Raw genomic sequence first — 27,436 nt, 5'->3', positions numbered from 1 at the left:
CATTGAAATTCCCATACTGCTGTTGGAGATACATTGTGTCACAACTGCCACAGCTCGTGGAGTGCTGTGGGGGTGGAAGTTGGCTAAAGTTTCCAACCAGATCTCCCATCCGAGCCGCAGTTGGTGTCACAGTCAGGTTCTCTTTAGGTTGTACACAAGCGTGCCGTAGACCCCACGGTGAAGAACAGGGTTCGGCGGACCCTCCGCCCCGGGCACGCGCGGCTTTTCTGCCTTGGGCTGGTGCTGGGACCTGACGGTGGCCGAGGCCCCCGCTGGCCACGTCGGGTCCGTCCCTAAGGCCTCCAGGGCGCCCCAGGCCCGGCCCGGACGGGCAGGCTCGAAGCCCTCGCACCTCCCCGGGCCCGCCGGCGTCCCCGCCCCTCCCGCGGCGGCCCAGCTGAGCGCGCGCGCCGAGCACGTGGAGCCGCGGGCGGCCCGCACTCCCCGCTCGCTCGCCAGATGTAGTCCAGGCCCAGCTGGGCCCGCGCAGGGATCCCCGCGCGGCCACCTGACTGAGTGCCGGCGTGCTGCGGCCCGCCGCTGCTGCCTCCGCCGCGGGCGCTGCGGCCGGGGGAAGGCGCCCGCCGCGCTCTCGGGCCCGGGAGCGCACTGCGGCCATTATCCACGGCGCCTCCTAGCGGGTCAATGGCAAGTGGCGGTTCTCGCGAGAGCTCCCCCTCGCTGGGGATTATATAATCTCCCCTAGGGCGCGGGTGGGGGTGCCGGGGGGGTACCCCCCGTCGGGAAAAGTTGGGTCCCAGCGCGGGTGTGAGCAGGTGGGGGGGTCTGGGGGGGCAGGGGGGAAGGGGTGCTGTCCCCACGGCCCCCCCCATCTCAACTGGACAATAAGTCCTCTTATGCTAATGAGGACTTACGTCACTTCCGCTCTTTCTCGGCCGCCATTTTGGCTAGGGCAGGTTCGGGGACTCGCTCCGAGGCGCTTGTATTGTCTGCTGAGGGGAGACGCGGGATCGGCCCCCCTCCCCCGCCGCCGCCGCCGCCGCCGCCGCCGGCCCGGTCTCCCCTCCGCCGCCCGCCGGGGCCCATGAGCTGGGCTCCCGCCCCCCGGCCGCCGCCATCTTGTGCCCCCTCCCCCTCCCGCGGGCAGCGCCGAGGGGATTTTGGCGTCTCCTCAGACACAGCTCCCTCTCCCGGTCCCCGCGGCCGGAGCGAGAGCCGCGCGGCCGCCGCCGCCGCCGCCGCCCGCCCGCGCCGGTGAGGCCGCCGCCCGCGCACCCCGCGTCTCCTCCCTCCGCCCCTCCTTTGTCTGCACCGCTCGACGCCGCCGCCCGCCGCCCGCCGCCCGCGCGGGACTGGAGGAGCCGCTCGCGCCGCCGCCGCCCGCCCGCCCGCCGCTCTGCCGCGCCCGCCGCGCCCCCCGGCAGCAGCCGCGGCCGCGGCGCGAGCCGGACCCCGCCGAGCCGGAGCGCGACGAGGCCCCGGGCGCGCCCTCCCCGCCGTGCCGCCGCCATCCACCCGCCGCCCGGCCCCCGAGCACGCCGGCCCCGCGCGCGCCTCGAGGCCGAGTCGAGGTAAGTCCGCCGCGCGGACCGCGGCCCGGCCCTGCCCCGCGCCCGCCGCCCGCGGACGCTTTGTGCGCCCCGCCGTCCGCACGCGCCCGCCCGACCGCTACCCCGCTCCGCTCCGGGAGCCGGGCGCCTCCTCCCGCAGCCCCGACCCTCGCCGGCCCCGCCGCGCCGGGCTTTGGCAGCTCGTGGCAACCTCCCCACCCCGCCCCCAGCCGGGACCCCGTTTCTCCCATCCCGAGGGCTGGCCCCGGCCGCCCCCTCCCCCCAACCTGCTCCCCGCGCACACCCGAGGCCGGGAAGGGGCCTTCTGCCCGCTCTGCCCACCCTGCGCCGGGGAGGGGGAGGGGGCGGGGGGCGGGGAGCAGGCATGGCACCGAGTGGAAGTCTTTGCCTCCCGGCGCAGCCCTGTCTTCCCCGCGTTCCAGCTTCCCTCCCATCCCAACCAGAGACCCCCTCAGCTGCCTAGGCAGCACGACCTCTCTTACGAGCTTCCTGAGCCCCAACTTTGCAGTGAGACCGCAGAAAACGGAAATCCAGAAAGCTCCAAAAAAGACGATTTTTTTTTAATGCAATGAATGAGAGTAGTTCTCTGAGCAGCCTCTTACTCAACCTCTTCTTTCCTCTGGGCTGTCTCCCTGCCTTCCCCTCCCCCCAACCTGGATGCCTGACTGCTGGAAAAGGCGCGATTGCTTCTCTTCCTCTTCTGCCCAAGACCCAGCTCTGAACTGAAGTCTAATATCCTTTTTAGCCACACACACCCCACACTGAGTCTCAGTGTTCCAGCATTCACCAGTTCCTCTGCACGGTTCTTGCCATAACCCCATTTCACAGACAAAGGCTTAGGAGGGAAAAGAACCCAGACTGTTTCCTGTTAGCCATTTTAATGCTGGCCATCCCCACACACCCAGTTTCCATCCCTGACGCTGCTCGTGCCTGTGTCTTGATCCTTTAAAACGTAGGAAATATATATAGATAGATATATACATATACATATCTTAGGTAGCTTGATAGTTTCTTTATAAACGTGCATTGTTGCTTCTGGTTTATGGCCATGAAGAAAATACCAGCCCCCACCCAAAATGCACTGCAGCCAAGTCGGCTAAAGGCAATGACTGTTGGAGTCAGTAGGGGGCGCATTCTTTGCACTGGGTAAGGCTGCAGAGGGGGGAAGGGCCCCTGAGCTAGAACAGGATGTGCTTCACAGCGCCTTCTACAGACCATGGGAAAATGGGCCCAGCCAGACACACACACACACACACACTTGCACTCCTAGGTGGTGAGCTGACAGCAACATGGTGAAGAATTGAGTCAAGAGCAGTGATTTTATTTCTTCTAAGAAATCCACTCTGCACTTTGGAAAGTTTTCTCTTTTTTTACTTTTACAAAACCATTGACTCTCAGACAAGCCACATTTATTCTTGGAGACTCCTCTTGGCACATCCTTGGGTCAGAGGTTCCCTTTCTTTGGAATTCTTTCACTAAGCTTTGAGTGTATCAACGTGTTTCTCCAAGGTCAGGTGGTAAAGAGTTTAAAATCTGAAGAGTTAACAGGTTTGGGGTATTGCTCATTAGTCCATATCTTTCCAGCTCTTTGGAAGGTTCAAGTCATTATTGAAGGGTGTTAGACTTTCATGGGGTGGTAATTTCATGAGCATGAGAGATGGGTGTCATGATTTGCAAAGCTTTGTTGGTAAACTTCAAGCCCTTGTTGAGTTCTTCATTGACGAGTCAACAGAGTTGATTGTAAAATTTTTGGTTCCTCCCAACTTTGGTCTTGTGGTTGCCATGTGATATGTCGGTAGCCAACCGCCTTTGCAAGTGTTGACACCAGTCTTCTGTGGACACCCACTTTCTTAGGGTGTGCTGATTTCTATAGATTTTACTCCTCTTGTTATTTCCATAGGTGTGAGATGCACAATGCGAAACCTAGGCCCCAGCTTTTGCACCATGATGCACAGGGTTGTACTTTTGGTACTGAACTGATAGGTGGCCTAGTGGTTATGCCCTGTACTGCCATTTTGAGGATCTGGACTCCGTTTCCTGCCTTGCTCTTTGGACTACATTGTCAATTCACACCGGTGGGTATATTCGTTTTGGAGGTTGGGAACTGCAGCAATAGGGAAGGCAGAGACTTCCTCCTCCTTCCAAAGCCAACACTTTTCAGCCTAGCCACATTCCTCGGGGAACCGGTTAGAGCTGGTTCTGAACACTTAACAGAAAAAATGACTTAGGTTTGTTTAAGAGAGAATTTAAAGATTTGAAAGAATTGTAGTCATTTGTATTCTATCCTCTTGTATGAAGAGCTTTATTCTCAATCTCAAGAGTTACTGAACTCCTAAAACCCTTAAAGAGCCAATGCCAATGAGACTGATGGGGTTGGGGGTGGTGACTTGGTGGTAATAGAGAGCTTGTCTCACATGCACAACACCCTGGGTTTGATCCACAGCACCTTGCAATAAAGATCTGATGAGAAAATTTTCGCCTTTTTCTGCTCTTGTTCTTGCTGCCCAAGATTGACAGGGGGGGAGGGGTTGGTATTCACTGATACTTTTTAAAGATGTTGTTGCAAGTATCTTGCATATGTTAAGATGAATTGATAATCCAAAGGATGTTGTTGATACATAGTTAAACAGGTGCTTAAAAGATTAATTTGCCATTGATAATTGCTACCTAGTAGCATCTTGATGAATGAACATGAGGCAAGTTGGTGTGGGTATTTTTTTAAAGTGATAATCATTTGTTAATATATATGGCATTATTTTAATTTGAAAGTGCTGTTTAGATAAAAATGTTGACCTGTATCTGTTGATAGTTACAAGTTCTTAAAAGCAGTTGGAAGAGTATGTGTTTGATGTGAAATTTATGTAGGTGCTTTCATTTGGTCTTACTATAAATGAGATGAATTGTTAGGTGATGTCTATAGTGTCGATAGCCATTTTCCCATTAAAGAAAAGCTTGTTGTATGCACTTCGGAAGCATGTACTTTGTTATTTCAAAGGTTTCCTGGTGTTGACACTAAAGGGAGAACACACATGGGTGTGAAGGCTAGATTTTACAGTATGTAACCTAAAGGTTCATTGTACAATAAACAGCTCAATTAACTAGAGGCGATAATGGGCACCCTGTATAATGGAACTTTAAGTCAAAATTCCTTTATCTTAACCTTTGTTGAAAATTTTCCTAAGACTTCTATCATAGAAGCTACTCTGTGTTGAAACTATCCAAGTCTTACGGATCCTGTGTAGGAAATAGGAGCACTTGGATTATGAATTTCTAGTGGTTGTTTGACATGCCAGTTTTGGAAGTCTTTGATTTTGAAAGTACTATAAATTTGTTTTCCTTAAATTTCTCTTTCTCCTTGAATTTATATCAAAATGAAACTTGACAGTGTTGAGCAGATTTAACTTCAGCACCACTTGCAGGTAACAGACAAGTGGGAAAGCCTGGGTACAACGAAATTGTCCCCTTCCTTGAAACACATTTTGAAAACATCTTATTTAAAATATTTGTAGAAATTTAAAATATTCAGATAAATTGCTGGTTGCTTATTTAAATTGTACACACAGACTGTCAGCAAATAAGTTGTGGTGATTGCCATTTTTTTAAAAAATGGAACCTTTGGTATAAAGGAAAAATTAGGAATTAATTTGTAGAGAGAAGAGATAAGAGAACAACTTCAGACTTGTGTATTTTCATTTTGAGAATTGGGTGTGACAAAATACAGCATCAAAACAAAATAGAGTAACAAAGCACAGTAGACTCTGACAGATTGAACCCATTAATTGATGGGGTATGCTTGCACATAAACACCAATTAGAGTTGGAAATGATTGTTACATTACTACAGGTAAGATACTAGAAGTGTAGGTTGGAGATAATACATTTTAATATGGGGGGGGAATACCAAATCAAATGATTTAAGAGAAAAGTTGGAACTTTTTAACATTAGAATGTAATTTGCATTTCTCACCAGGGTGCCCATGGCTGTTGTGCAATGGGATACTTGTTAACCTGGACTTCCAAGGGACATTTAGTGCCTTCTATCAGAAGTAACACCCTTTCTGTGAGAGTTTAACCGAGATTTGTCTGCCTTTGAGGACCTGTGTGTTAGAAATGCTGCTCCCCTGTGTGAATGGTGTGTTAACTCTTGACATGTTACTAGTGCCACATGAACTTAGGATGTTTTCCTCCCTAGCTTTGTAAGATCTTGTGGTATTCCTGGTGCTATTGCAGTTTTGCTGACACCCACTACTGTCAGGCCTGTTACATTCTTAGTGTGGAACCTTACTTTGAAATTGGTAAAAGCAAAGTCCTGTGCCAACTGACTAGTTTCTTGAATGTAAACACTGTTTATAAGTGGCACCTTGCACTTAGCCATTGAGACACTTTATGAAATAAGCTGTCTGTGTTTGCTGAGCCCGTGTGGTCATTGGAGTATATGCCTTTTCTGTTTCTTAGGAGAGGAGGAAGATTGTGCTCCCTTTCTTAGTGTGTAACAACTCCTTAAAACCCGCCTTCCGTCATGACCTGCGTTTACTGTCTGCCAGTTTAGTGAGAATCTGCTCTGCCTTACTGGGAGAGGCCTCTTTTCACAAATTATCCTGGCTTCTCATTGAGGTACCTATGCCAACTTGATTATGTGGGGGAATTGAGACAGGAAGTAACAGGTAAAACACAGTCTACCAACTGTGTAAAGTGACTGTTTTCATTGGGGATGCATGTTTTTATTCTTTGCTGTGGACAGTGTACGATTCTTACTGCTGTTTTTGTCACAGGCTTTCCCCTGTCTCTGTGCATGTGTTCACTGTCCCCCGCCAGGCTTCCTGGGTTTACTGAGCTTGCTCGACCTTAGCTCCAAGTTAGCTGCTGGAGGATCCTGGAACTTGTCAAGAATCTCAGCAGTGTTCCAGAAATAAAGGTCTGGGAAATAGGGGAAGAGTAGTGGGACATAGAAGACTTTGAATAGGTTTAGCTGAACATAAAAATAAGTCTCTTCACATCCTGATACTTTGTCTAAATAATGTTAGTGGCTAGCCACTTATATTTTCCAAGTGATTATAAGCTACTCAATTCTCTCAGTACTGTCCTTGTTAGATAAATAGGAAAATCAAGGCATCACCACACAGAGTAGTGAAGTGAGTATATCTGGGCTGGTTCCCCCGCCAGTGCTTAGGAACTTAAGAGTACTCCTGTGAGGTGTTTCACTAATGAGGGCTCCAGTGAGTGCTTGCTAACTTCATAGTGATGCTTTGTGCTAATACAGTCAGCCTACCCCTATGGATCCCAAATGGGCTCTACAGTTAAAGAAGCTGGTGATACACATCCCCCCAGGCTGAAGTGTAGTATCAGTTTTACTGGTAACCTTTAGTTGACGGAGCCTGTGTTTGGTCTGAAGTTACCTGGTAGGGTCTAAAAAGAAACATTGCTTCAGATTCCCTTGCTTTTCCCAGTGGTTTTGTTTAAGGCAGTCTTCTATTCTGTCTCTCCACTGAGCATTGGTTTTCCTAGATAATTGCTAGGTTCTCCCACACACACACACCCTTCTTTCCCCTTCCATACTTTGTATGATCTGTAAGAGCTTGTGGAACTTGTGCTTAGCTTGAAAATCTGTAATGCTTCCTTCTCTGGTGGAAATTAGTAGTTTATTGGAAATAATTTTGTAAATGGCCTCTTGTGGTTTTAGGGGGAGGGGGTTGTTGTTGGTTTGGGTTTTGGTTTTGTCAGTAGTAGGGCTTGAACCCAGGGCCTGGGCACTGGCCTTGAGGTCTATTTGTTCTAGGCTACCACTTTGAGCTACAGCACCACTCCAGTTTGCTGGTGATTAGTTGAAGAGTCTTGCACGCTTTCCTACCCAGGCCTTCAATCTCAGCTTCCTGAGTAGTTAGGGTTACAGGCAAGAACGACTGGTATCTGGCTGCTGCTGCTGCTTTTTTTTAGGTCCAAGGCCAGGACTTGAACTTAGTGCCTAACACTTTCCCTCATTGACTAGTGCTCTACTGAGTGAGTCACACCTCCAAACCCATACGTGGTCTCATTTGAAACCCTGGCATATCTGAAGAAACTTCAGCCTGGTGATATGTGTCAGGACATAAGAAATTCTACATTAGAACTATAAATTTAACAGAATCTGTGCTCTTGTGAAAGGAGATTAGTAGACAGAATCCTCATGCAAGGATCTGGCTCAAAATCAGCTATACTTGACAAGAAAACCCAAGTAAAGTTCCTTGGGGAGCCCTCAGATGGCAAGACCTGCCACATGAATCCACATGGGGAAAAAAATGCCTTTTAGGAAGCCTTAATTCTGGACGTGGCTTAAAAACTGGAGAGGAAAAGAAATCTTGAGCATGGTTTAGACAGATTTATTGTTCAAGAATGTTGAGAAAAAATACATTTCTGGAAGTGGAGTTGTGGCTCAAAGTGGTGGATGGAGCACCAGCCTTGAGCAAAAGAGGCTCCGGGACAGCGCCCAAAAGAAAGAAAAAAGAGAAAATACATTTCTTGTTATATGGAAAAGTTATTTCTGAGTGTTGATAGAGCATGAAAAGTGTATTAGAGAACCAAAAGAACTTTTGTTTTATGTCCTTTGCACGTAAAGATACAGCCTGCTCTATAATTATTATAAGTAGGCATATCTACTTGCCCTGTTAGGCCCACTTATGAATTAGTTCCCTTTCTCTCAAGCTAAAATTTTCACCTAAACTGACAAAAGCAAAATTGGCTCTTAGAAAGGCAGCAGATACCTAACTTTTAAGTAGCAAGGCATCCTCCTCCCATTTCAAATAAAATTTTATGTGAGCCTTGTACACTGATGAAAGGTTAGGAGGTCAGCCCTCTGTTTGCTCAGCTTTCACTTTGTCTCTCCAGCGTCATCTTCATCTTCATCTATACACGTGTGTAGCCCAGGTTAGCCTCCAACTTAATCTTTTGCCTCTGCTTCCTCAGTGTTGGGATTGCAGGAGTGTAACATCACACTCAGCTGTATACACAATTATACTTACTCAGGAAGGTAAACTGAAAACTGTAGGTAAAGTTGGTGTTAGAAATTCTGGATTCATATCTGAAATCTAAATTCTTTAAGGAGAAACATGGTGTCCAGTTAAAGGGACTAGTCCTAAATTAATCTGAAGTGCTTCTTTGAAAAGGAGGGACCCAGCCTTGAGCACTTCAGAGACTAGGGCAGGAGGATCACAAATTAGAAGCCAGACCACATAACTAGAGCTACATAGTAGCAAGTTTGGGCTACATAGTAAAAGCTCTGTATCTGGCAAAGGAGTGGGGGGAGGGGGAGACACTAATGTATAAAATCTAGATAACACTTCTGTGTTCCTACATTTGAAAGTACCAGTGAGCTTATAAAGTTAAGATACACTATAACTTGAATAGCTTGCTTGGATGTACTGCAAAAAAAAGTGTAAGTAGGGCTGGGAATATGGCCTAGTGGTAGAGTGAAGCCAGAATAGCTCTGTGGCTCAAGTGGCAGAGTGCTGGCCTTGAGCAAAAAGAGGCCCGGGACAGTGCTCAGGCCCTGAGTTCAAGCCCCAGGACTGGCAAAATAAATACATAAATAAATACAAATGCTGTTTATAACGTGTATGTGAACAGATGTTGTTATGGCAACATTCTCATGTTATTCTCAGGAATAACAGTCTGAGCTTTTTACAAAGTTAGAATTTTTGGTGGGTATTTGAGAATCAGATCACCAGTTTAAACACTAGCTTTCATCATCTTGTTTAGCCCTGGCATTTGGCTCTGGTTATGCCAGAAGGAAACAGGCTGTTAGAGGTCGTGTAACACTTTTGAGTCAAAAAGGTGCAAGGCAAGGGCTTAAGCACTTATCTGTCTAATTCTACAGTAGAGTCGCAGTCACTGTACCTTCCATCTTTTTTCTAACAATGAAAGCTTTACTGTCCTACATCACCTAGCTCTTAAAGAAGTTTTACATTCTCTTCATATAAATTTCTATTCCTGAAAATAGTAATTTTACTGGGAAATGCAAACTTTGATTTAGGCGGTAAGCTTCACTCTTAGAGAAGTCCTTTCCCCTCTCCTTGTTTTGGTTTTGGGATGGGTGGTACTGAGATTTGAACTCTGCCTTGCACTTGCAAGACAAGTGTTTTTTAACCACCGTGTCCTGCCTCTACCTATCCCTTCTCCTTTTTGTTATGACCTCAATATTTTACTCCTTCATGCCTAAGTCGGTGGTTTTGCAGGCCTTTCAGATTGAGTAGGTCTGGAATGGGCTTAAGCTCCCACAGGTGATTCTGGTGTTGACTAGGTCCAGCATCCATTCTATTCAATTGACGTGTGTGTGTGTGTGTGTGTGTGTGTGTGTGTGTGTGTGTGTGTGTTCGTGTGTGTGTGTTCGTGTGTTCTTGTTCTTGAATTTCAGGTCTGAGTGCTACCGTTTTGAACCACAGCACCACTTAGGGTTTTGAGTGGTTGATTAATTGGAAATGAGTCTCACTGGAACTTTTCTGCCCCAGCTGGCTTAGAACCAAGATATTTAGATCTCAGCCTCCAGAGTAGCTAGGATTACAGATGTGAGCCACTGGTGCCTGACGTCTGGGTCTTTCTTAATAGGACCTCCTGGATCTGCAACCAGGTTATTCCTCTTAAAGTGTCATTAAAAATCACTTCTTAGGATACTTGCCTAGTATCCCTAGGTTCAAATCTTGGCATAAGAAAAAGAAAAGACATCCATCTCTCACTTTTCTACTGCAATATGTTTTCAGGTACCTAGCAGAGATGGCAACAGACAGTAACTTCATGTTCAAGGATCCGCCCATCTTATTTGTCCTCAAGCACCTTTTCAGCCTTGTCACTCATGATTACCTAGAGCCTTGACAACAGTCTTTCTGCTTCCTGCAGTAGCTCTTAGGAGCCCTTGTGTTCCTGCCTCTAGCACTGCACCTGTAGTGATGTTGTCCAGATGCGCATCCTAAGCTCCACAGCTACTTCTACCCTCTGCTGAGCATGAACTCTCTTTTTAAAGATATTGGCACATTCAACATACATTACATATTGTAGATATCTACGGAACATCTGTCTTTTAACCCTTTTCTAGGCAGAGACTCGTTGAGTCTGTACTGAGTGCATGCTTTGTGCCAGCCACCAACAGAAAGGCTAGAAATGCAGCAGGGAAAAAAAAGAAATCAAGCAGAATACTTGTAACGGCCTTCTTTGTCTTGAGTGGTGAGGTGGCATCCTCTCCAGGAGCACGTTGTAAGGGTTTGTTGATGAAGATGCATGGTGGTTGTAATATCAGTTGTAATTTTGTGTAGCTACATATCAGCTATATGGGTTATGGCTTCAGAGAATACGTATAAATGTGAAATCACCTGTGATGAGCATCTCAAATGAAAGCTTTTAAGTCACTGTGTAATTATTTGATGATTGATAATTTCAGGTACCAAGCTGTTGGATTTACCATTATATTGTTAGTTTGTATGTAAACTATATATAAGACTTAAAATGCTATATCAACATTTTTGCCAGTTTTCTTTTTAAAGGGCTTCACATTTTACTTTTACTGAGACCTCTTTTTGTTGTTGTTCTCTTGCAGCTACTTGAAAGAAAGAAAAAGGTTTTTTTTAAGTACTTAAAGTTTTGGGGCCACTCAAGTTCCACTAATATACTGCCGTAGAGATAGTAATTTAAACAGTGTCCAAAGTAGTCTAAAAAAATGCGGTGGGGCTGGAACTATGGCCTTAGTGGCAAGAGTGCTTGCCTCTTACACATGAAGCCCTGGGTTCGATTCCCCAGTACCACATATATAGAAAACGGCCAGAAGTGGCTCTGTGGCTCAAGTGGCAGAGTGCTAGCCTTGAGCAAAAAGAAGCCAGGGACGGTGCTCAGGCCCTGAGTGCAAGCTCCAGGACTGGCCAAAAAAATAATAATAATAAATAGATAAATAATTGCGGTGGTCTTCACATCCAAAGGCTTGCTATAAAGGATCTGCTCTGTTCAGAAAATCATCATAACAGATGCATAATATTTTTGGCAAAGTCCCTCAATGATAAATACCCCTGATTTCAAATCCCACCCACCCTTAAAATTCCGCATACTTTACTATTTCATAGTGGTTGTATTGAATTAAATTTTCCAGAAGTAACATTTTTATCTAAATGTATAGTTAATGCTGATAAGATACACTGAACAGCATCAGATGTGCAGTTGACATCTTGAATACTCCTTTCTACCATATCCACTTCAAGAACTTTCTCTTATAAAATTGAAATTTTGTGTGCATTTAGCTGTAACCCTGCTTTCCTCTTCCCAGCCCCTGGCAGCAGCCATTCTGCTCTGTGAATTATACCAGTCTCCCTTATGAGCCTGGTCTTGCAGTATTAGTCCTTCTGTGACTGGCTTAAGCTCAGTATATTCAAGATACTGTTACTGCACTTGAGCCATACCTCCAACCCAGCTTGTAGATGGAGGTCTCAGGGTCTTGTTGTTTTCCAGGGCTGGCTTTGAACTGAAATTCAGGCTCCTGAGTAGTTAGGGTTACAGGCATAAGCCACCTGCTGCCAATTCAAAAACAGATTTTTTTTAAGGTAGTTTTTTTTTTAATATAGTAAGCCTTGGAAATCTCCCTCCTTGTTGGCAGTTTCAGATGGTTTTGTTGTTTGAAAGTATTTGTACCATACTCAGCTTCAGCGTTTTCTTTCTTTAGTTGATGATAGTCATATATGTGAAGTGGCTTCTGTCAACACACATTTCAGGAGCATTAACTTAAAAATAATCCCAAACTGGGCACTGTGACTCACACCTATAATCCTAGCTACTCAGAAGTCTGAGATCTGAGGATCATGGTTCAAAGCCAGCATGGGCAGGCAAGTCCATAACACTCTTATCTCCAACAAACCACCAGAAAACCAGAAGTGGCGCTGTGACTCAAAGTGGTAGAGAGCTAGCCTTGAGCTGAAGAACTCAGGGACAGCGCCCAGGCCCTGTGACTGACAACAATAATAATGATGATGATAATAATTCCAGAAGTCGAGTAATAGTGTTGTCAGGTTCCATGTTTGTTACTTCCACAGAGCCAGAAATGGAGCTGTAGTCAAGTGGTGGAAAGAGAAAAAGCATCTAGCTCTGAGCAGAAAAGCTCCAGGACAGCACCCAAGCCCTGAGTTCAAGCTGCAGAACCAGCAAAAAAATAAAAATAAAATAAAATGCTTGTGAATGGAGCTGTCTGTCCATTGTGCTGCAAGCCATCAATGATCTTTCATAGGCGCCTCACTATAGGTGATCAGGTGTGGTGACTCACTGTTGATCTGAAGTGCCAAAAAATACTACTTTGAACTTCTCTTGTGTTTGATATTATATTTAGATAAATATCATCTTGTCTTGCAATTTAGTCTCCCTTCAAGAAAGTTATGAAAACTTAATTATAAGAAACTGAGGGCAGGGAATATGGCCTAGTGGCAAGAGTGCTTGCCTCATATACATGAAGCCCTAGGTTTGATTCCCCAGCACCACATATACAGAAAATGGCCAGAAATGGCACTGTAGCTCAAGTGGTAGAGTGCTAGCCTTGAGCAGAAAGAAGCCAGGGACAGTGCTCAGGCCCTGAGTCCACGCCCCAGGACTGGCAAAAAAAAAAAAAAGAAGAAGAAGAAGAAGAAGAATTCATAGTTAACATGAAGAAAATGGGTTTGTGTGTGGGCAATATTGTATATAGTGCTCTAGTAAATAAATACTTTTTATTAAAGTGGGAAGGTAGTAAAACTCCAGTGTAGCCAATTAAGAAAAGCAAACAAGCGGGGCACTGGTGGCTTATGTCTATAATCCTAGTTACTTTGAGGCTGAGATCTGAGATGAGGATCAAGGTTCTTGTTACCTCAAGTCTATCTTCTAATCTAGAACATTCTGTTCGTAGATAGTTAGAATCACCTGCTTGCTCTGTAGTGGTTGGGGTTGGGAGAGAAAAAGGCTTTGGTGCTGCCTTTCTGAGAGCAAAAAGCTGCTTCTCTAAAAAGGAGCAGTGACTGAGTTATTGCTGCCAGTCTGAATGTTGGCTGTCGGTATGCTCACTGAAGGGTGGTTCCGTTTGTAAAAATAGAAATAGATAGCATTTTTGTAACTGGCTTAAACGTGGATGTTTACATGTCCACTTTGGATGCAGACAGGAACTGTCAGAACATTGTAGAAAGTTATTGAGCAGAGTTATTATACCTGCTTTATAGGAAATGGGGCTTGCTAACATCTCTACTGGTGTGTTATATGAGTTTGGAAATGTGAAATAATAACAAAGATTGTACACTACAATGTGCCTTGGAAATGCAATCTATACACATAATTTAGAGGCTCTTTTTCCTTCCTGGCTTGATTCTTCAAAGGGTGATAGTTTGCTTTTCTTTCTTTTCTTTTTGAAATGGTAGGGATCAAACCTAGTCTTGAGGGTGCTGGGTACATGCACTAGTACTACTAATGAGCTTTACCACTGAGCTGCCAGCCCTAGCCTGAGTGGGTTATTCATTCGTTTGTTCATTCATTCATTCATTACTTTTGTCTTTGTCACTTTGTTTAATCTTGTTTTACTTTCTAATGGCATAGTATGAAGTACTCTTCTACCTCTAAAAATTAGACTAGCTGGTGCCACATCCTGATCAGGACCTTGAGCCACTAGCCTGGCAGTGTCATCCTCTGGGTTCTCCTCCATCTTCCTGGCCCAGAAGAACTGAGCCTAGCCTTTGATCAGACCCAGAGTTTTTAGCAGAGTGCTTGTTTTGATAGGTAGTTAAACTAAGTTTGTCAGCTGATAGACTCTGCTTTCAGTTCCCAACGTATCATAATCCTTCCCCCCTGTGTAGACTGGAGGTAGATTATCTCATATTCTAGGTTGTCTGACTTGGCCTACTCTCTCAGTACTTGAAGTAAGAAACACATTTGCTCCAGATACTTGGGAGAGTAGTCACACACATATATATATTTTTTATTCCAGCTATTGACTCTTGCTTTCTAAGAATACACAAGTAGGGATTTGGCCTGAATTAGTAAAACTATAGTGTTTAGGACCTCCATCATAGGTGGAGAGAATCATGTGCAAAGATTGATAGGAAAGGAGGTGGTTAGTTTAGCCAAAAAGGAATTTAATGCTTACCAGAAAATAAATTCCAACTGAGCACTGGTAGCTCACACCTATAATCCTAGCTAATCAGGAGCCTGAGATCTGAGAAGCATGGTTCAAAGCCAGACCAGGCAGGAAAGTCAGTCTCTTATCTCCAGTTAACTACCAAAATTAAAAAGAGATCTGTATCTCAAGTGAACCTTGAACACAAAAAAAGTAGGGACTTGGGCTGGGGGTATAGCCTAGTGGCAAGAGTGCCTGCCTCGGATACACGAGGCCCTAGGTTCGATTCCCCAGCACCACATATACAGAAAACGGCCAGAAGCGGCGCTGTGGCTCAAGTGGCAGAGTGCTAGCCTTGAGTGGGAAGAAGCCAGGGACAGTGCTCAGGCCCTGAGTCCAAGGCCCAGGACTGGCCAAAAAAAAAAACCAAAACAAAACAAAAAAAGTAGGGACAACACCCAGAATTCAAGCTCCGCGACCTACACAATAACAACAAAAATTAATTCCTGGACTGGCGACATGATTCAAGTGGTAAAACAATTGCAGCAAGCGTAGGCCCTAAGGCCCTGAGTTCAGTTTCCAGTGTCACCCTGAAAAGCCCTTTCCATTGTGGAAAGAGCATTTACATTGAGCTTCTGTAGCTTCTTTTAGCTTTGACAGTGCTTTGGCTCTTTCCATATAGTGTTTTTGTTTTTTACTAATAAAATCTGAGTCAAAGTATTTCTAAGAATAATATCTTCTGAAATTTTTCTATTCCTACTAGACCCTTTCACAAGTGTTACTCTTTTGCAGAAGATACTCTCCATTTTCCCTCATGAGTGTTTACTCCCTATCTGTGTGCCCATTGACTCTGCCAAGACTTTTTTTCTGCTGGTCTTGGGGCTTGAACTGAAGGTCCTGGCGCTGCCCTGAGCTTCTTTGTGCTTAAGGTTAACACTGTACACTTCACCTACAGCACCACTTTGTGAGTCCTGCCTTGGGGGTGGCTTTGAACTGCAATCTTCAGATCTCGGCCTCCTGCGTAGCTAGGATTACTGGCGTGAGCCACTGTTGCCCAGCTACCAAGACTTTCAATTTCAACAAAGCAGATACAGAAATGATGATGTGCTTGCCAGAATGATGGTGCCTGTGTCTGAATGAGCTGGGGCAGAAGAGACGGGCAACACCTGTGGGCATCTCGCTCTGTTTTCCTCTGGGCAGACAAGCAAAGTATCTGAGCTCTATTGCCTGAGGGCCAGACCACATCTTCCAGAAGCAAAAGGGGGGAAACTATATCTTCCAGCACTGTGACTATTACAGTGTAAGTCCCCTGGAAATGATTGCTGAGCAGGGAATACAGTGCTATTTCAGTTGGACATTTTCTCTCTCTTCTGCCATGAGCAGAACTGGTTATGGGGTTTTTTGTTTGTTTTTTGCCAGTCCTGGGCCTTGAACTTGGGGCCTGAACATTATCCCTGGCTTTCTTTTGCTCAAGGTCAGCACTCTGCCACTTGAGCCACAAGCGCCACTTCTGGCCCTTTCTATATATGTGGTGCTGAGGAATTGAGCCTAGGGCTTCGTATACAAGGCAAGCACTCTTGCCAGTAGGCCATATTCCCAGCCCTGGTTATGGGGTTTTTTTTGTTTGTTTGTTTGTTTGTTTGTTTTTGGCCAGTCCTGGGCCTTGAACTCAGGGCCTGAGCACTGTCCCTGGCTTCTTTTTGCTCAAGGCTAGCACTCTGCCACTTGAGCCACAGCACCACTTCTGGCCATTTTCTATATATGTGGTGCTGGGGAATCGAACCCAGCCCTGGTTATGGGTTTCTAGGAGGAGCTCTCCTTGGTGGTGTTGGGGTAATGATGCTGACCTATTAAGCAGCCAGCACGATAACCAAGAAGACTAAAGAGGATTGGCTACCAGTAGCAGGGAGTGGGAAAGATGCTGACTGCAGTCCTGTCAACCTCTAGGTCTGTGACAGTTTTTAAGATTGTTAGGAATCTTCAGCCATAAAAGTAATGATTATATGAGGGAGGGTGTAACAAATATGACAAGAAATGTACTCACTGCCTTATTATGTAACTACCCTCTCTGTACATCACCTTGTCAATAAAATTTAATCAACTAAAAAAAGTAATGATTATAAATACTTAGTGGAGATGTGGCTCAAGTAATAGAGCATCAGCCCTGAGCAAACAAGCCATGTGAAGCCAGGTGCTAGTTACTCATGCTTGTCATCCTAGCTACTCAGGAAGCTGAGATCACAGAATCCTGGTTCAAAGCCAACCTGGGCAGGAAAGTCAGTATGAGACACTTATCTCCAGTTAACCACCAGAAAACAGGAAGTGGAGTTGTGGCTCAAAGTGGTAGAGCCCTAGCCTGGAGCAAAAGAGCTCAGAGATAGTGCCCCGGCCCTGACACCCCTCCCCACCCCCCAAAAAAAAAGTGATAGCTTGAGGCCCTAAGTTCAAGCCCTAGTACAAGCATGCTGACACAGTACATATACATATATATCTCTTTGCTTTGAAAAATGAAATAGCCCTTGATTTCAGGAAATTTTTAGTGGAGATTTTATTTTTTAAGCAATTGTTTGCTTATTCCAGGCTCAGGAAATGTCTGTTCTGGGAAGGGGAGCTGTGTGGCTAAAGGAAGGATGACTGCTTTGCTTGTCTTCTTTACTGGCCTAGCAAAGAAAGGGCAGGGACAGTAGCCACTGCTTCATAGGTAGCAGGACTGTGAGCCAGCAGAAATGTTGTTTGTAACGAATTTCCTCTTTAGAGCCCAGTTAAACTTTGGTACATCACAGAGGGTATTTTGAGACATCTAAGCTATGGAAATATATCTAGATTTGTAATTTCTGGGAGTTCTTGTTTGAGATTTCACCTTTTTCTCTTTACATTTTTTATAGTTAACATTGATTTTTTTATTGGAGTAATAAAGCAGCGTAATATTTTATTACACTTGGGTTAATTGACTTGCAGTTTACAAGTGGTAGTCGAATTCAAAGTAATACCTTTATTGTTAGAATATCGATTTTCTAGGCTGAGAATGTGGCTTAGTGGTAGAGTGCTCTCACCTTGCATGCATGAAGCCCTGGATTCCATTCCTCAGCACCACATACACAGAAAAAGCCGGAAGTGGGTGCTGTGGCTCAAGAGGTGGAGTGCTAGCCTTGCACAAAGAGAAGCCAGGGACAGTGCTCAGGGCCCTGAGTCCAAGCCCTAGGACTGGCAAAAAAGAAAAAAGAATATCGATTTTCCTATGTTAAATTTTAGTTCTTGGTGCTTTGGCATTTGTTTGTGCTGGTATGATTTTAGAGGTATTCTGCAAAGTTATTTTGGATTCAGATGAGTTAAATTGATGGTAAATTTTCTACTATTTTATAGAAGCATTTATAGTCACATTATAAACCTTACAAAGTATTCTCAAACCACTCAAATTTTGCCAACTATACAAACCAAGGTTTGTATTTAATAAATTGATCAGTTTTTAAATTCATGTATTTAATAAACTGATCAAAATTTCTGACTTGATGTATTAGGATTGTTAAGCAGTGTTTTGAGTCCCTTATACGTCCTGGCTTTTCTATTTCGAAAGGATCCCTAAAGCCTGTGCGGTTGCCATGTGCTCTGGTGCTGAACCCAGCCTTTTTCCCTCCTCCACATTTAATCCAGACATGTGAGTCCCCTTTGTCCAGGTGTGCTTTGCCGGCTGAGATGTGGACAGACACTGCTAAGTGTACTGTTTAAGAATCCTGTACAGCAGGGGCTGGGGATATGGCCTAGTGGCAAGAGTGCTTGCCTCGTATACATGAAGCCCTGGGTTCGATTCCCCAGCACCACATATACAGAAAACGGCCAGAAGTGGCGCTGTGGCTCAAGTGGCAGAGTGCTAGTAGCCTTGAGCAAAAGGAAGCCAGGGACAGTGCTCAGGCCCTGAGTCCAAGGCCCAGGACTGGCAAAAAAAAAAAGAATCCACAGCAGTGAGCAGGACCTTTCCCAGCCAGCAAAGCTCCCCAGCCCTCCCAATTGTTGGTAGTCATGGTGAGAGGGTGAGCACTTTTGTATTTTCAGAGGTTCATCAGCACAAGGTAAAAGCACTCATACTAAATTTTAGAATAATTACTTGGTTGGTATTCTTTCTCTAATTCTCAACTTCAAGTTTATTGTTAAAATTGCTCTTTAAAACAATCAGAATTGTGTCAGGTTAGACCCAAAAGTCAGTCTCTCTAATAGCAGATGTTCTATTAGAAAATAGAATCAGTGAGCACTTACTTTGTTGCAAACTCTTAATAGTAAACAGGGTTCTCCTCTTGTTTTGTCAGATAGAACCAGGGTTTTGGGGTCCTGTAGCAGTGCAATTAGTAAATATTACATGTTGTACCTGTTTTGACTTTGACTTAAATTTTTTTTTCCAATAGAAACTATGTTCCAACTTCCTGTCAACAATCTTGGCAGTTTAAGAAAAGCCCGGAAAACTGTGAAAAAAATACTTAGTGACATTGGGTTGGAATACTGTAAAGAACATATAGAAGTAAGTAGCATGCCGTTTTTAATTTTAATGTAACTCCACTTCTCATCCATTATTGTGTTTCGGGTCAGGTGTGATCTGGATTTTAGCTACAGTACTAACTTGGTCAGCTTTCTCAGTTAGTGTACTTGTTCCCTTCTCCCTAACATGGGCTCTTTCATCTTTGCATCCTAAGCAAAAACAGCTGTCTTGAGAGATGTCAGGCATTGTACCAGGTACTTTAAAATTGCCTGTAACTTTAGTGCTTAACACTTTTGAGGGAGGGCAGGAACATAGAAATTCTAGTCTACAAATTGCAGAAGAGAAATGAGGAGTAGTTCCAGCTCACAGCTGAGGAAAGGACTGCGGGAGTCCAGAGTCTGTTCACATTCTAAGAGTGTTCTGGATGACTTTCTAGTTCTTGGGGCAAGGTTGTTGGGGCGCTTGTTGTCTCTCCTTAGGATCTGAGCTTTTGTCGGCCCTTTTGGCCCTCTGGAGACTACTATCCCCCTTGTAGAGCAGTTCAGCCTTTGTAGCCTGGTGGAGTTTTTTATAGTCTATGAGCAGTAGCCTCCTTTTTTTCCAAATCTTGTCACTAGTTGGTCAGAGCCTTCTGTTGAAGTGTTGAGAGGTGTTTTCCCACGAACCTTTTAAGTTCCAGCTGGCCAAAGACTGCAGCTGCCTTGTTTGGCCATGTACCTCTGTCACCCAGCCCAGGACTTGGCACATGTAGTACCTGCTCTGAGCATGTTTGATGACTGGAATCAGAAGTTAGAGCAGTTCATTCATTAAACATTTTCCTCCTGTGTGCCACTAGTAATATTCCAGGACCACATCACAGAAGCTGAAGTTTCTCAAGAGTGGGCTTCTTGAGTGGTGGGTGTCCAGGGTGGGAGGAGTCCTTCTCCAGCCTGCCTGGGGCAGGCAGATGTTCTGGATGAGACAGTCCATTTGCTCCGCCCTCAGTGGGCAACATCTTCACAGCGGTCTGCTTTGATTTGTCACTCCCATTATTGCACACATTCTGTAACTCTGGAAGTTGCTTGTACTTGATTTTCCACCCAGAACTATGATGCATTTCGGAGCAAGGGGAACGTCACCCTAAGGTTACCTTCCTAGACTGGTGGAGGTGGCATTTAAATTTTTACTTAGGAATATGAATTCAGCATATGCTTACTTCATTTGAAAGTAAAGCTATCTTTCCTTTTTTATTTTAAAAATCCTAAATTTCAGCTGAGCTCCATGGCTCAAGCCTCTAATCCTAACTATTTAGGAGGCAGAGATCAGGAGATTGCAGTTTAAAGTCATCCTGAGCATCATCTTCATAAAACTCCAGCCAGCGGCTGGGCTCGGTGGCACATGCTTGTTGTCTCCAGCAGTACAGGGAAGCAGGAGCAGGAGACTCACAGCCCAGGCCAGCTAATACGTAGAGAGACCCTCCATCACCGGCAACAATGCCACTGGGCACTGGTGGCTCACGCCTATAGTGCTAATAACTAGCTTAGCTATTCAGGGAGATCTGAGAGTCAAGGTTTAATGCCAGTTGTGACAAGAAAGTCTGTAAGATTCTTATCTCCAGTTAATCACCAGAAAAGCTGGAGGTTGGAAGTGTGGCTCAAGTGGATAGAGGGCTAGCCTTGAGTGGAAAGGCTGGGTCCCTGAGTTCAAGCCCCAGTACTGACACACACAAAATTGCAAAAGGAGCTAGAGGTATGGCTCGGGTAGTAGAGCACCTGCCTAGCACATATGAGATCCAATACCACCAATGATTTTGCTTTTGTGCTGGTCCTGCAACTTGAACTGAGGCCTTGAGTGCTGTCCCTGAGCTGCTTTCCTGCCAGGGCAGGCTTCAATCCATAATCCTCATATCTCAGCCTCCTGGGTGGCTAGGCTCATAGGAGTGGGCCACTGATACCTGACCCATCAACACATTCTTGAGTTTCCTTCCTGACTCAGTCTCCCCGTTTCCTCTGCAACCCCCATTGTTAATTTTTCTTCAGTATCGTACCTGCAGTGACCGTTGCTGGATCGTCCCACGACTGTAACCAGTACTGCCCAAATGGTAGTAATACGTGACTGCATTTTTTTACCTAATTACAACTTCCAGTACTTTATCAGAAAGCTGGCTGTTGACTCTTTAACACTCCTACTTTAGTCATTGGTAGGATTGGTTTTCTTGTGTCTTTCCCTACCCCTAGTTTAGATGTAGACTTGATATCATATAGTTGATACTATTATAAACTTCTTTCACTGTTTTCTAGGATTTTAAACAGTTTGAACCTAATGACTTTTATTTGAAAAACACTACATGGGAGGATGTAGGACTATGGGACCCTTCGCTTACAAAAAACCAGGTAAGTACATGTACAGGGATATCCCTCAGTAACAGTAGCCGTGGTGCACATTTGCAGCTATAGCCTTTCATACTCCACATTGTTCGTGGCAGCTATAGAATGTGGAAGGTCTACCGTGTGTGTGTGTGTGCGCGCGCGCGCGTGATGTAAAAATGTAAGTAGGGAAAACTTAGGAACAACTTGTTGCTGTTTTTCTCATGAGATTGAAACTTCATATAAGAATCAAGGAGAATTTTATTCCTTCCAAGTTCTGAGGCATATGATCCACCAGTATTGCCTCCGGAAGTGCTTTGACTCTCCAACATTCTGTTTCTCCAGTTACCCATCACTGTCCTCTGTCTTTGTTGCCAACCTTGTGTTTCTAGGAAGAAAAGAGCTAAAGTCCTGCTCCATGTTGATAGCACTATCTCTGTGGGTTACAAATTTATGTTAAAAACATTAGTCTATGGCATCAGCAGTTATCAATAGATGAAGATATAAGGAAGATACAATTTTAGGTGGTATTCCTTTCTCCATAGAGAGAAGTGATTGTCTGTTCCAACTCTTGACATATTTAGCAAATAATCTCTACTTTCAACTCGAAGAAATTGGAGGGAAATCTTACTAACCCCTAGGAAAAAGTGTGAGCCAGCAATCTTCAGAGTGGGACGCTTTCTGGCGGGACACTTTCTGTGAGGCCTTAGCCTCAGATGATACAAGGGTTGAGCTTTGAGGAAGAGCATTTCCATTTTGGTTCCAACCAGTATCTGAAGGAAAGCAGGTTTCTGGGGAGAAAAGAATAATGTCTTACTTAACAAACATGTTCACTTCTCTTCATCTAAGGGGATCAACCCCAGTAATTCTGGAAATTCTTTGGTGTTGCTATATTCTGCATCACATTATTGCCTTGTAGGATGGATACTTCCATTTAAATTCTCCATTCAAGTAAAAGAAGCTGTCATTTCATCAACCCTTATGAAACTGCTCTTGCATGAAAAGAAACAGCAAGGCCTATAAGAGGAAACTGACGTTCCCAATCAGGTTTCTGGTCCACAGAAAAGTCTTGAGTGCTAAAGTGTACTTTAATTAGAGATTTGCCTTTTTGTATGAGAATTTTTCCATGATGGAAAGGATAAAAGGTGTACGTTTTTACAGTTACCAAATTGCACTACAACCATCTAGGCCACTTTACTCTATTGTAAGTCTGAGCCTTTAGCAGCCTCCTGATTCGTGTTCATGTTAACGGATGGTTATTTCTGTCCATGTTTATCTTGAAGCCATTTGCCTCTGGCTTGCCTGAAACGAGTCAGTAAGTAGAACTGGTTCTTTCTAAATCCTGAGGGTTTGACTTATGTTAACCTTTTCACTTACATTGGGGGACATAAAAGATACTTCTCGTAAATCCTGCAAGAGGAAAATGCATAGTGAGATCAGTGCATGGTTACAGTTGTTCTAAAACAGCCTCCTGGGGGTTCCGGGGGAAATCGAGGAGCCTGTTGCTGCCTCCCTGAGGTGGCGTGCTCATGTCTGACACTCGCTTCTGCTTTCTCCTTAGGACTACCGGACAAAACCTTTTTGCTGCAGTGCTTGTCCATTTTCCTCAAAATTCTTCTCTGCCTACAAAAGTCATTTCCGGAATGTCCACAGCGAAGATTTTGAAAATCGGATTCTCCTTAATTGCCCCTATTGTACCTTCAATGCCGACAAAAAGACTTTGGAAACACACATTAAAATATTTCATGCTCCAAATGCCAGCGCACCAAGTAGCAGCAGCCTCAGCACTTTCAAAGATAAAAACAAAAATGATGGCCTTAAACCTAAGCAGGCTGACAGTGTAGAGCAGGCTGTTTATTACTGTAAGAAGTGCACTTACCGAGACCCTCTTTACGAAATCGTTAGGAAGCACATTTACAGGGAACATTTTCAGCATGTGGCAGCACCCTACATAGCAAAGGCCAGCGAGAAGTCACTCAATGGTGCAGTCCCCTTGGGGACAGGTGCCCGCGAAGAGTGCAGTATTCACTGCAAGCGATGCCTTTTCATGCCCAAGTCCTATGAGGCTTTGGTGCAGCACGTCATTGAAGACCATGAACGCATAGGCTATCAGGTCACTGCCATGATTGGGCACACAAACGTGGTGGTTCCCCGGTCCAAGCCCTTGATGTTGATCGCCCCCAAACCCCAAGAGAAGAAGGGCGTGGGGCTCCCAACGAGAATAGCTTCCCTCGCTTCTGGAAACGTCCGGTCTTTACCCTCACAGATGGTCAGTAGACTGTCAATACCAAAGCCTAACCTAAATTCCACAGGGGTGGGTGTGATGTCCGGTGTGCACCTGCAGCAGAACAACTTTGGCGTCAAGGCTGTGGGCCAGAGCTATAGTGTGGGCCAGTCCATGAGGCTGGGCCTGGGTGGCAATGCCCCCGTCTCCATCCCCCAGCAGTCTCAGTCTGTGAAGCAGTTACTTCCGAGTGGAAACGGGAGGTCCTACGGGCTTGGGACGGAGCAGAGGTCCCAGGCCCCAGCCAGGTACTCCCTACAGTCTGCCAGTGCCGCCGCGCTCTCCACAGCCCAGCTGAAGTCTCCGTCCCTCTCCCAAGCACAGGCCTCCAGAGTGCTCAGCCAGGCCAGCGCCAAGCCCGCGGCCGCGGCCACGGGCCCTCCCCCGCCCAACACCTCCGCAACCCAGAAGTGGAAGATCTGCACCATCTGTAATGAGCTTTTCCCTGAAAATGTATATAGTGTGCACTTCGAAAAAGAACATAAGGCTGAGAAAGTCCCCGCAGTAGCCAACTACATTATGAAAATACACAACTTTACTAGCAAATGCCTCTACTGTAACCGCTATTTGCCCACAGACACCTTGCTCAATCATATGTTAATTCATGGTCTGTCTTGTCCATACTGCCGTTCAACCTTCAACGACGTGGAGAAAATGGCTGCTCACATGCGGATGGTTCATGTGGACGAGGAGATGGGGCCCAAGACGGATTCCACCTTGAGTTTTGACTTGACGTTGCAGCAGGGCAGTCACACGAACATCCATCTCCTGGTCACCACATACAACCTGAGGGACGCCCCCGCCGAGTCCGTGGCCTACCATGCCCAGAACAACCCTACCGCCCCTCCAAAGCCACAGCCCAAAGTGCAGGAAAAGCCCGACATCCCTGTGAAGAGCTCGCCTCAAGCTGCGGTGCCCTACAAGAAGGATGTTGGGAAAACGCTGTGTCCTCTTTGCTTTTCCATCCTCAAAGGACCCATCTCCGACGCCCTTGCCCATCACTTACGGGAGCGGCACCAGGTCATCCAGACGGTGCACCCGGTGGAGAAGAAGCTCACCTACAAGTGCATCCACTGCCTGGGCGTGTACACCAGCAACATGACGGCCTCCACCATCACGCTGCACCTCGTGCACTGCAGGGGTGTGGGCAAGACCCAGAACGGCCAGGACAAGACGAACGCGCCCTCGAGGCTCAACCAGTCCCCAGGCCTGGCCCCGGCGAAGCGCGCCTACGAGCCAGTGGAGTTCCCCTTGCTGAAAAAGCGGAAGCTCGAGGACGACAGCGACGCCCCTGGCTTCTTTGAAGAGAAGCCCGAAGAGCCCGTTGTTTTAGCTTTAGACCCCAAAGGGCACGAGGACGACTCGTACGAAGCCAGGAAGAGCTTTCTAACCAAGTATTTCAACAAACAGCCCTACCCCAGCAGGAGAGAGATCGAGAAGCTAGCTGCCAGCCTGTGGCTATGGAAAAGCGACATCGCTTCCCACTTTAGTAACAAGAGGAAGAAGTGTGTTCGCGATTGTGAAAAGTACAAGCCGGGTGTGCTCCTGGGCTTTAACATGAAAGAACTGAATAAAGTGAAGCACGAGATGGATTTCGATGCCGAGTGGCTGTTTGAGAATCACGACGAGAAGGACTCGAGAGTCGCCATGAGTAAGACTGTGGACAAGAAGCTGAACCTCGGGAAGGAAGACGACAGCTCCTCGGATAGCTTTGAACATCTGGAAGACGACTCCAATGCCAGTGGCAGCCCCTTTGACCCTGTTTTCGAAGTTGAGCCTAAAATTCCTAATGATAATCCCGAGGAGCATGTGCCGAAGGTGATTCCCGAGGAGGCTCTGGAACCCGAGGAGAAGCTAGACCCAAAGGAGGAGGATGGCTCCAAGTACGAGACGATTCATTTGACTGGGGAGCCAACCAAACTGATGGCCGAGGCCTCTGACAGCGAGGACGAGCACGACGACGCGGCCGAGTGGAAGGACGGCGCCTCGCCCTCCGAGAGCGGCCCCGGTTCCCAGCAGATGTCAGACTTTGAGGATAACGCGTGTGAGATGAAACCGGGGGCCTGGTCCGACGAGTCTTCCCAGAGCGAAGACGCGAGGAGCAGTAAGCCAGCTGCCAAAAAAAAGGCTGCCCTGCAAGGCGACCGGGAGCAGGTGAAGTGGAAGAATAGTTCCTATGGAAAAGTGGAAGGGTTTTGGTCCAAGGACCAGTCGCAGTGGAAGAGTGCGTCCGAGAACGCCGAGCGCTTGTCCAGCCCCCAGATGGAATGGCAGAACAGCGCCCTTGACAGCGAGGAGGGGGAGCAGTTTGACGGGGTGACTGACGGCGTGGCCGAGCCCATGCACGGCAGCCTGGCCGGAGTGAAACTGAGCAGCCAGCAGGCCTGAACTGAACGCCTGGCTCCCCCGCCAAGGGCGCAGCCACTGCTTTCCCAGCCTGACCACAGAGCTGGCTTGAACCGCTACCGCCTGTGGGGACCGGCTGGCGGGCTGCGGGGGACACGTGGCTATTTCTCAGTCGATGGCGCACTATTGGTTGGCTGATCTTGCTTCAGACCTTTCTCTGGTAGATAGGGTAACTCAGTGTGACAAGCCAGTACGGTGGTGGCTCAGGAACGCTCGTGTGGCGAGCAGAGGCTTGCTCCATCCGCCCCTCTACCCTCCTTCCCACTGTGGCCGTGTGGCTGGGTCGCCTTGAGGGGCCGTGTCCCAGCTCACGTGGTGGGGAGTGCAAGCCGGCGTGCAGGCTACCAGTCTAAGTGTATAGTAACTCTGGGAAATCAACCCTTCTTTTTCACGTATTCATTCTGGATAGCTAAAATGTATATTTGTACAGTCTTTTAGACCTATTCAAGTGATGCTTATGATAATTGTTATTGTGTGCTCCATCTAGATTCGTTTCTGTCTCTTTTTTTTAAGAGTTGCCCTTGCTGTGTAATAAACGCTGTATCTAGCTTACTTAGCAGAAGCTTGGACCTGCGCTAGTATGGACCTTTGGACAGGCTTAGTTTTTGCACATAATCTTGTACAATCCTGGAACAGAGGCCAGCCACATAAGATATATATCTGGACTCTCTTGTATTATAGAATTTTTCTTGTTCTGAGTATCCTTGACATTACAGCTGTCAAAAAACTATTTCAGATACTTTTCTGAAATCTTTTAAGGTTAAAAAAAAATCACACACAAGAACTGACTTTGCAGCTACTAATTTTGACACCTTTTAGGTCTGTATAAAAGTGTGATGTGTTAAAGCAGCAAGCACAGTTGTGCTGCGTTTTGGATATTTAGTTTTTTCTTTAGTTGAACACCATCTTGGTGTTTTCATTTATACCATCTAATATATGACACACTGTTGTAGTATGTATAATTTTGTGGTCTTTATTTCCCTTTGTATTCATTTTAAGCATCTAAATAAATTGTTGTATTGTGCTTAATGTAAATACTCGCTTTATTACACACCACGGTCTCCTGTGTGCAGTCTGTCCTGGCCGCTGGCTGCCCGGCATCCTCGCTTCCGGCGAAGTGGCAGCCAGTCACCCCGGAAGAGTGGGAAACCGGCATCATCTGCTGTCTCTCAAGACATCTGTGACGAATAGTTTGATTTTGTGTGTTTGTTTGGGTTAATTGCAAAAATAAACACCCTTGAGTTTTTCAGCTGCCTTTGTTAAGGAGCTAAAGGTTTGGGTGATAAACAAACGTGAACATAATTTGACAATACTTTTGCCAGTGGTCTCTGTG

General features: G+C 46.1%; 1 protein-coding gene across 3 annotated transcripts; it reads left to right on the top strand.

Moving 5' to 3' along the window:
- Positions 1 to 1,397: 1,397 nt before the first annotated feature.
- Positions 1,398 to 27,127, top strand: LOC125353888 (activity dependent neuroprotector homeobox). Of its 3 annotated transcripts, none has more exons than XM_048349620.1 (5): positions 1,398 to 1,532; positions 3,433 to 3,607; positions 18,998 to 19,110; positions 21,348 to 21,440; positions 22,975 to 27,127. In XM_048349620.1, exons 3-5 carry the CDS (start codon positions 19,003 to 19,005, stop codon positions 26,083 to 26,085), a joined length of 3,312 nt encoding a protein of 1,103 aa, XP_048205577.1. In that variant the 5' UTR covers positions 1,398 to 1,532; positions 3,433 to 3,607; positions 18,998 to 19,002; the 3' UTR covers positions 26,086 to 27,127. The 3 variants fall into 3 exon arrangements, with proteins under 3 accessions (XP_048205577.1, XP_048205579.1, XP_048205578.1); XM_048349621.1 differs by lacking the exon at positions 1,398 to 1,532 and adding an exon at positions 5,987 to 6,145 and having other exon boundaries at positions 1,845 to 3,607; XM_048349622.1 differs by lacking the exon at positions 3,433 to 3,607 and having other exon boundaries at positions 1,416 to 1,532.
- Positions 27,128 to 27,436: the final 309 nt, after the last annotated feature.

The sequence above is a fragment of the Perognathus longimembris genome, chromosome 6 (assembly GCF_023159225.1).
Source record: "Perognathus longimembris pacificus isolate PPM17 chromosome 6, ASM2315922v1, whole genome shotgun sequence".
Classification (NCBI taxonomy): Eukaryota; Metazoa; Chordata; class Mammalia; order Rodentia; family Heteromyidae; genus Perognathus; species Perognathus longimembris.
Note: the sequence above shows the minus strand (reverse complement) of the source record. Positions and strands in the feature narration are given on the sequence as shown.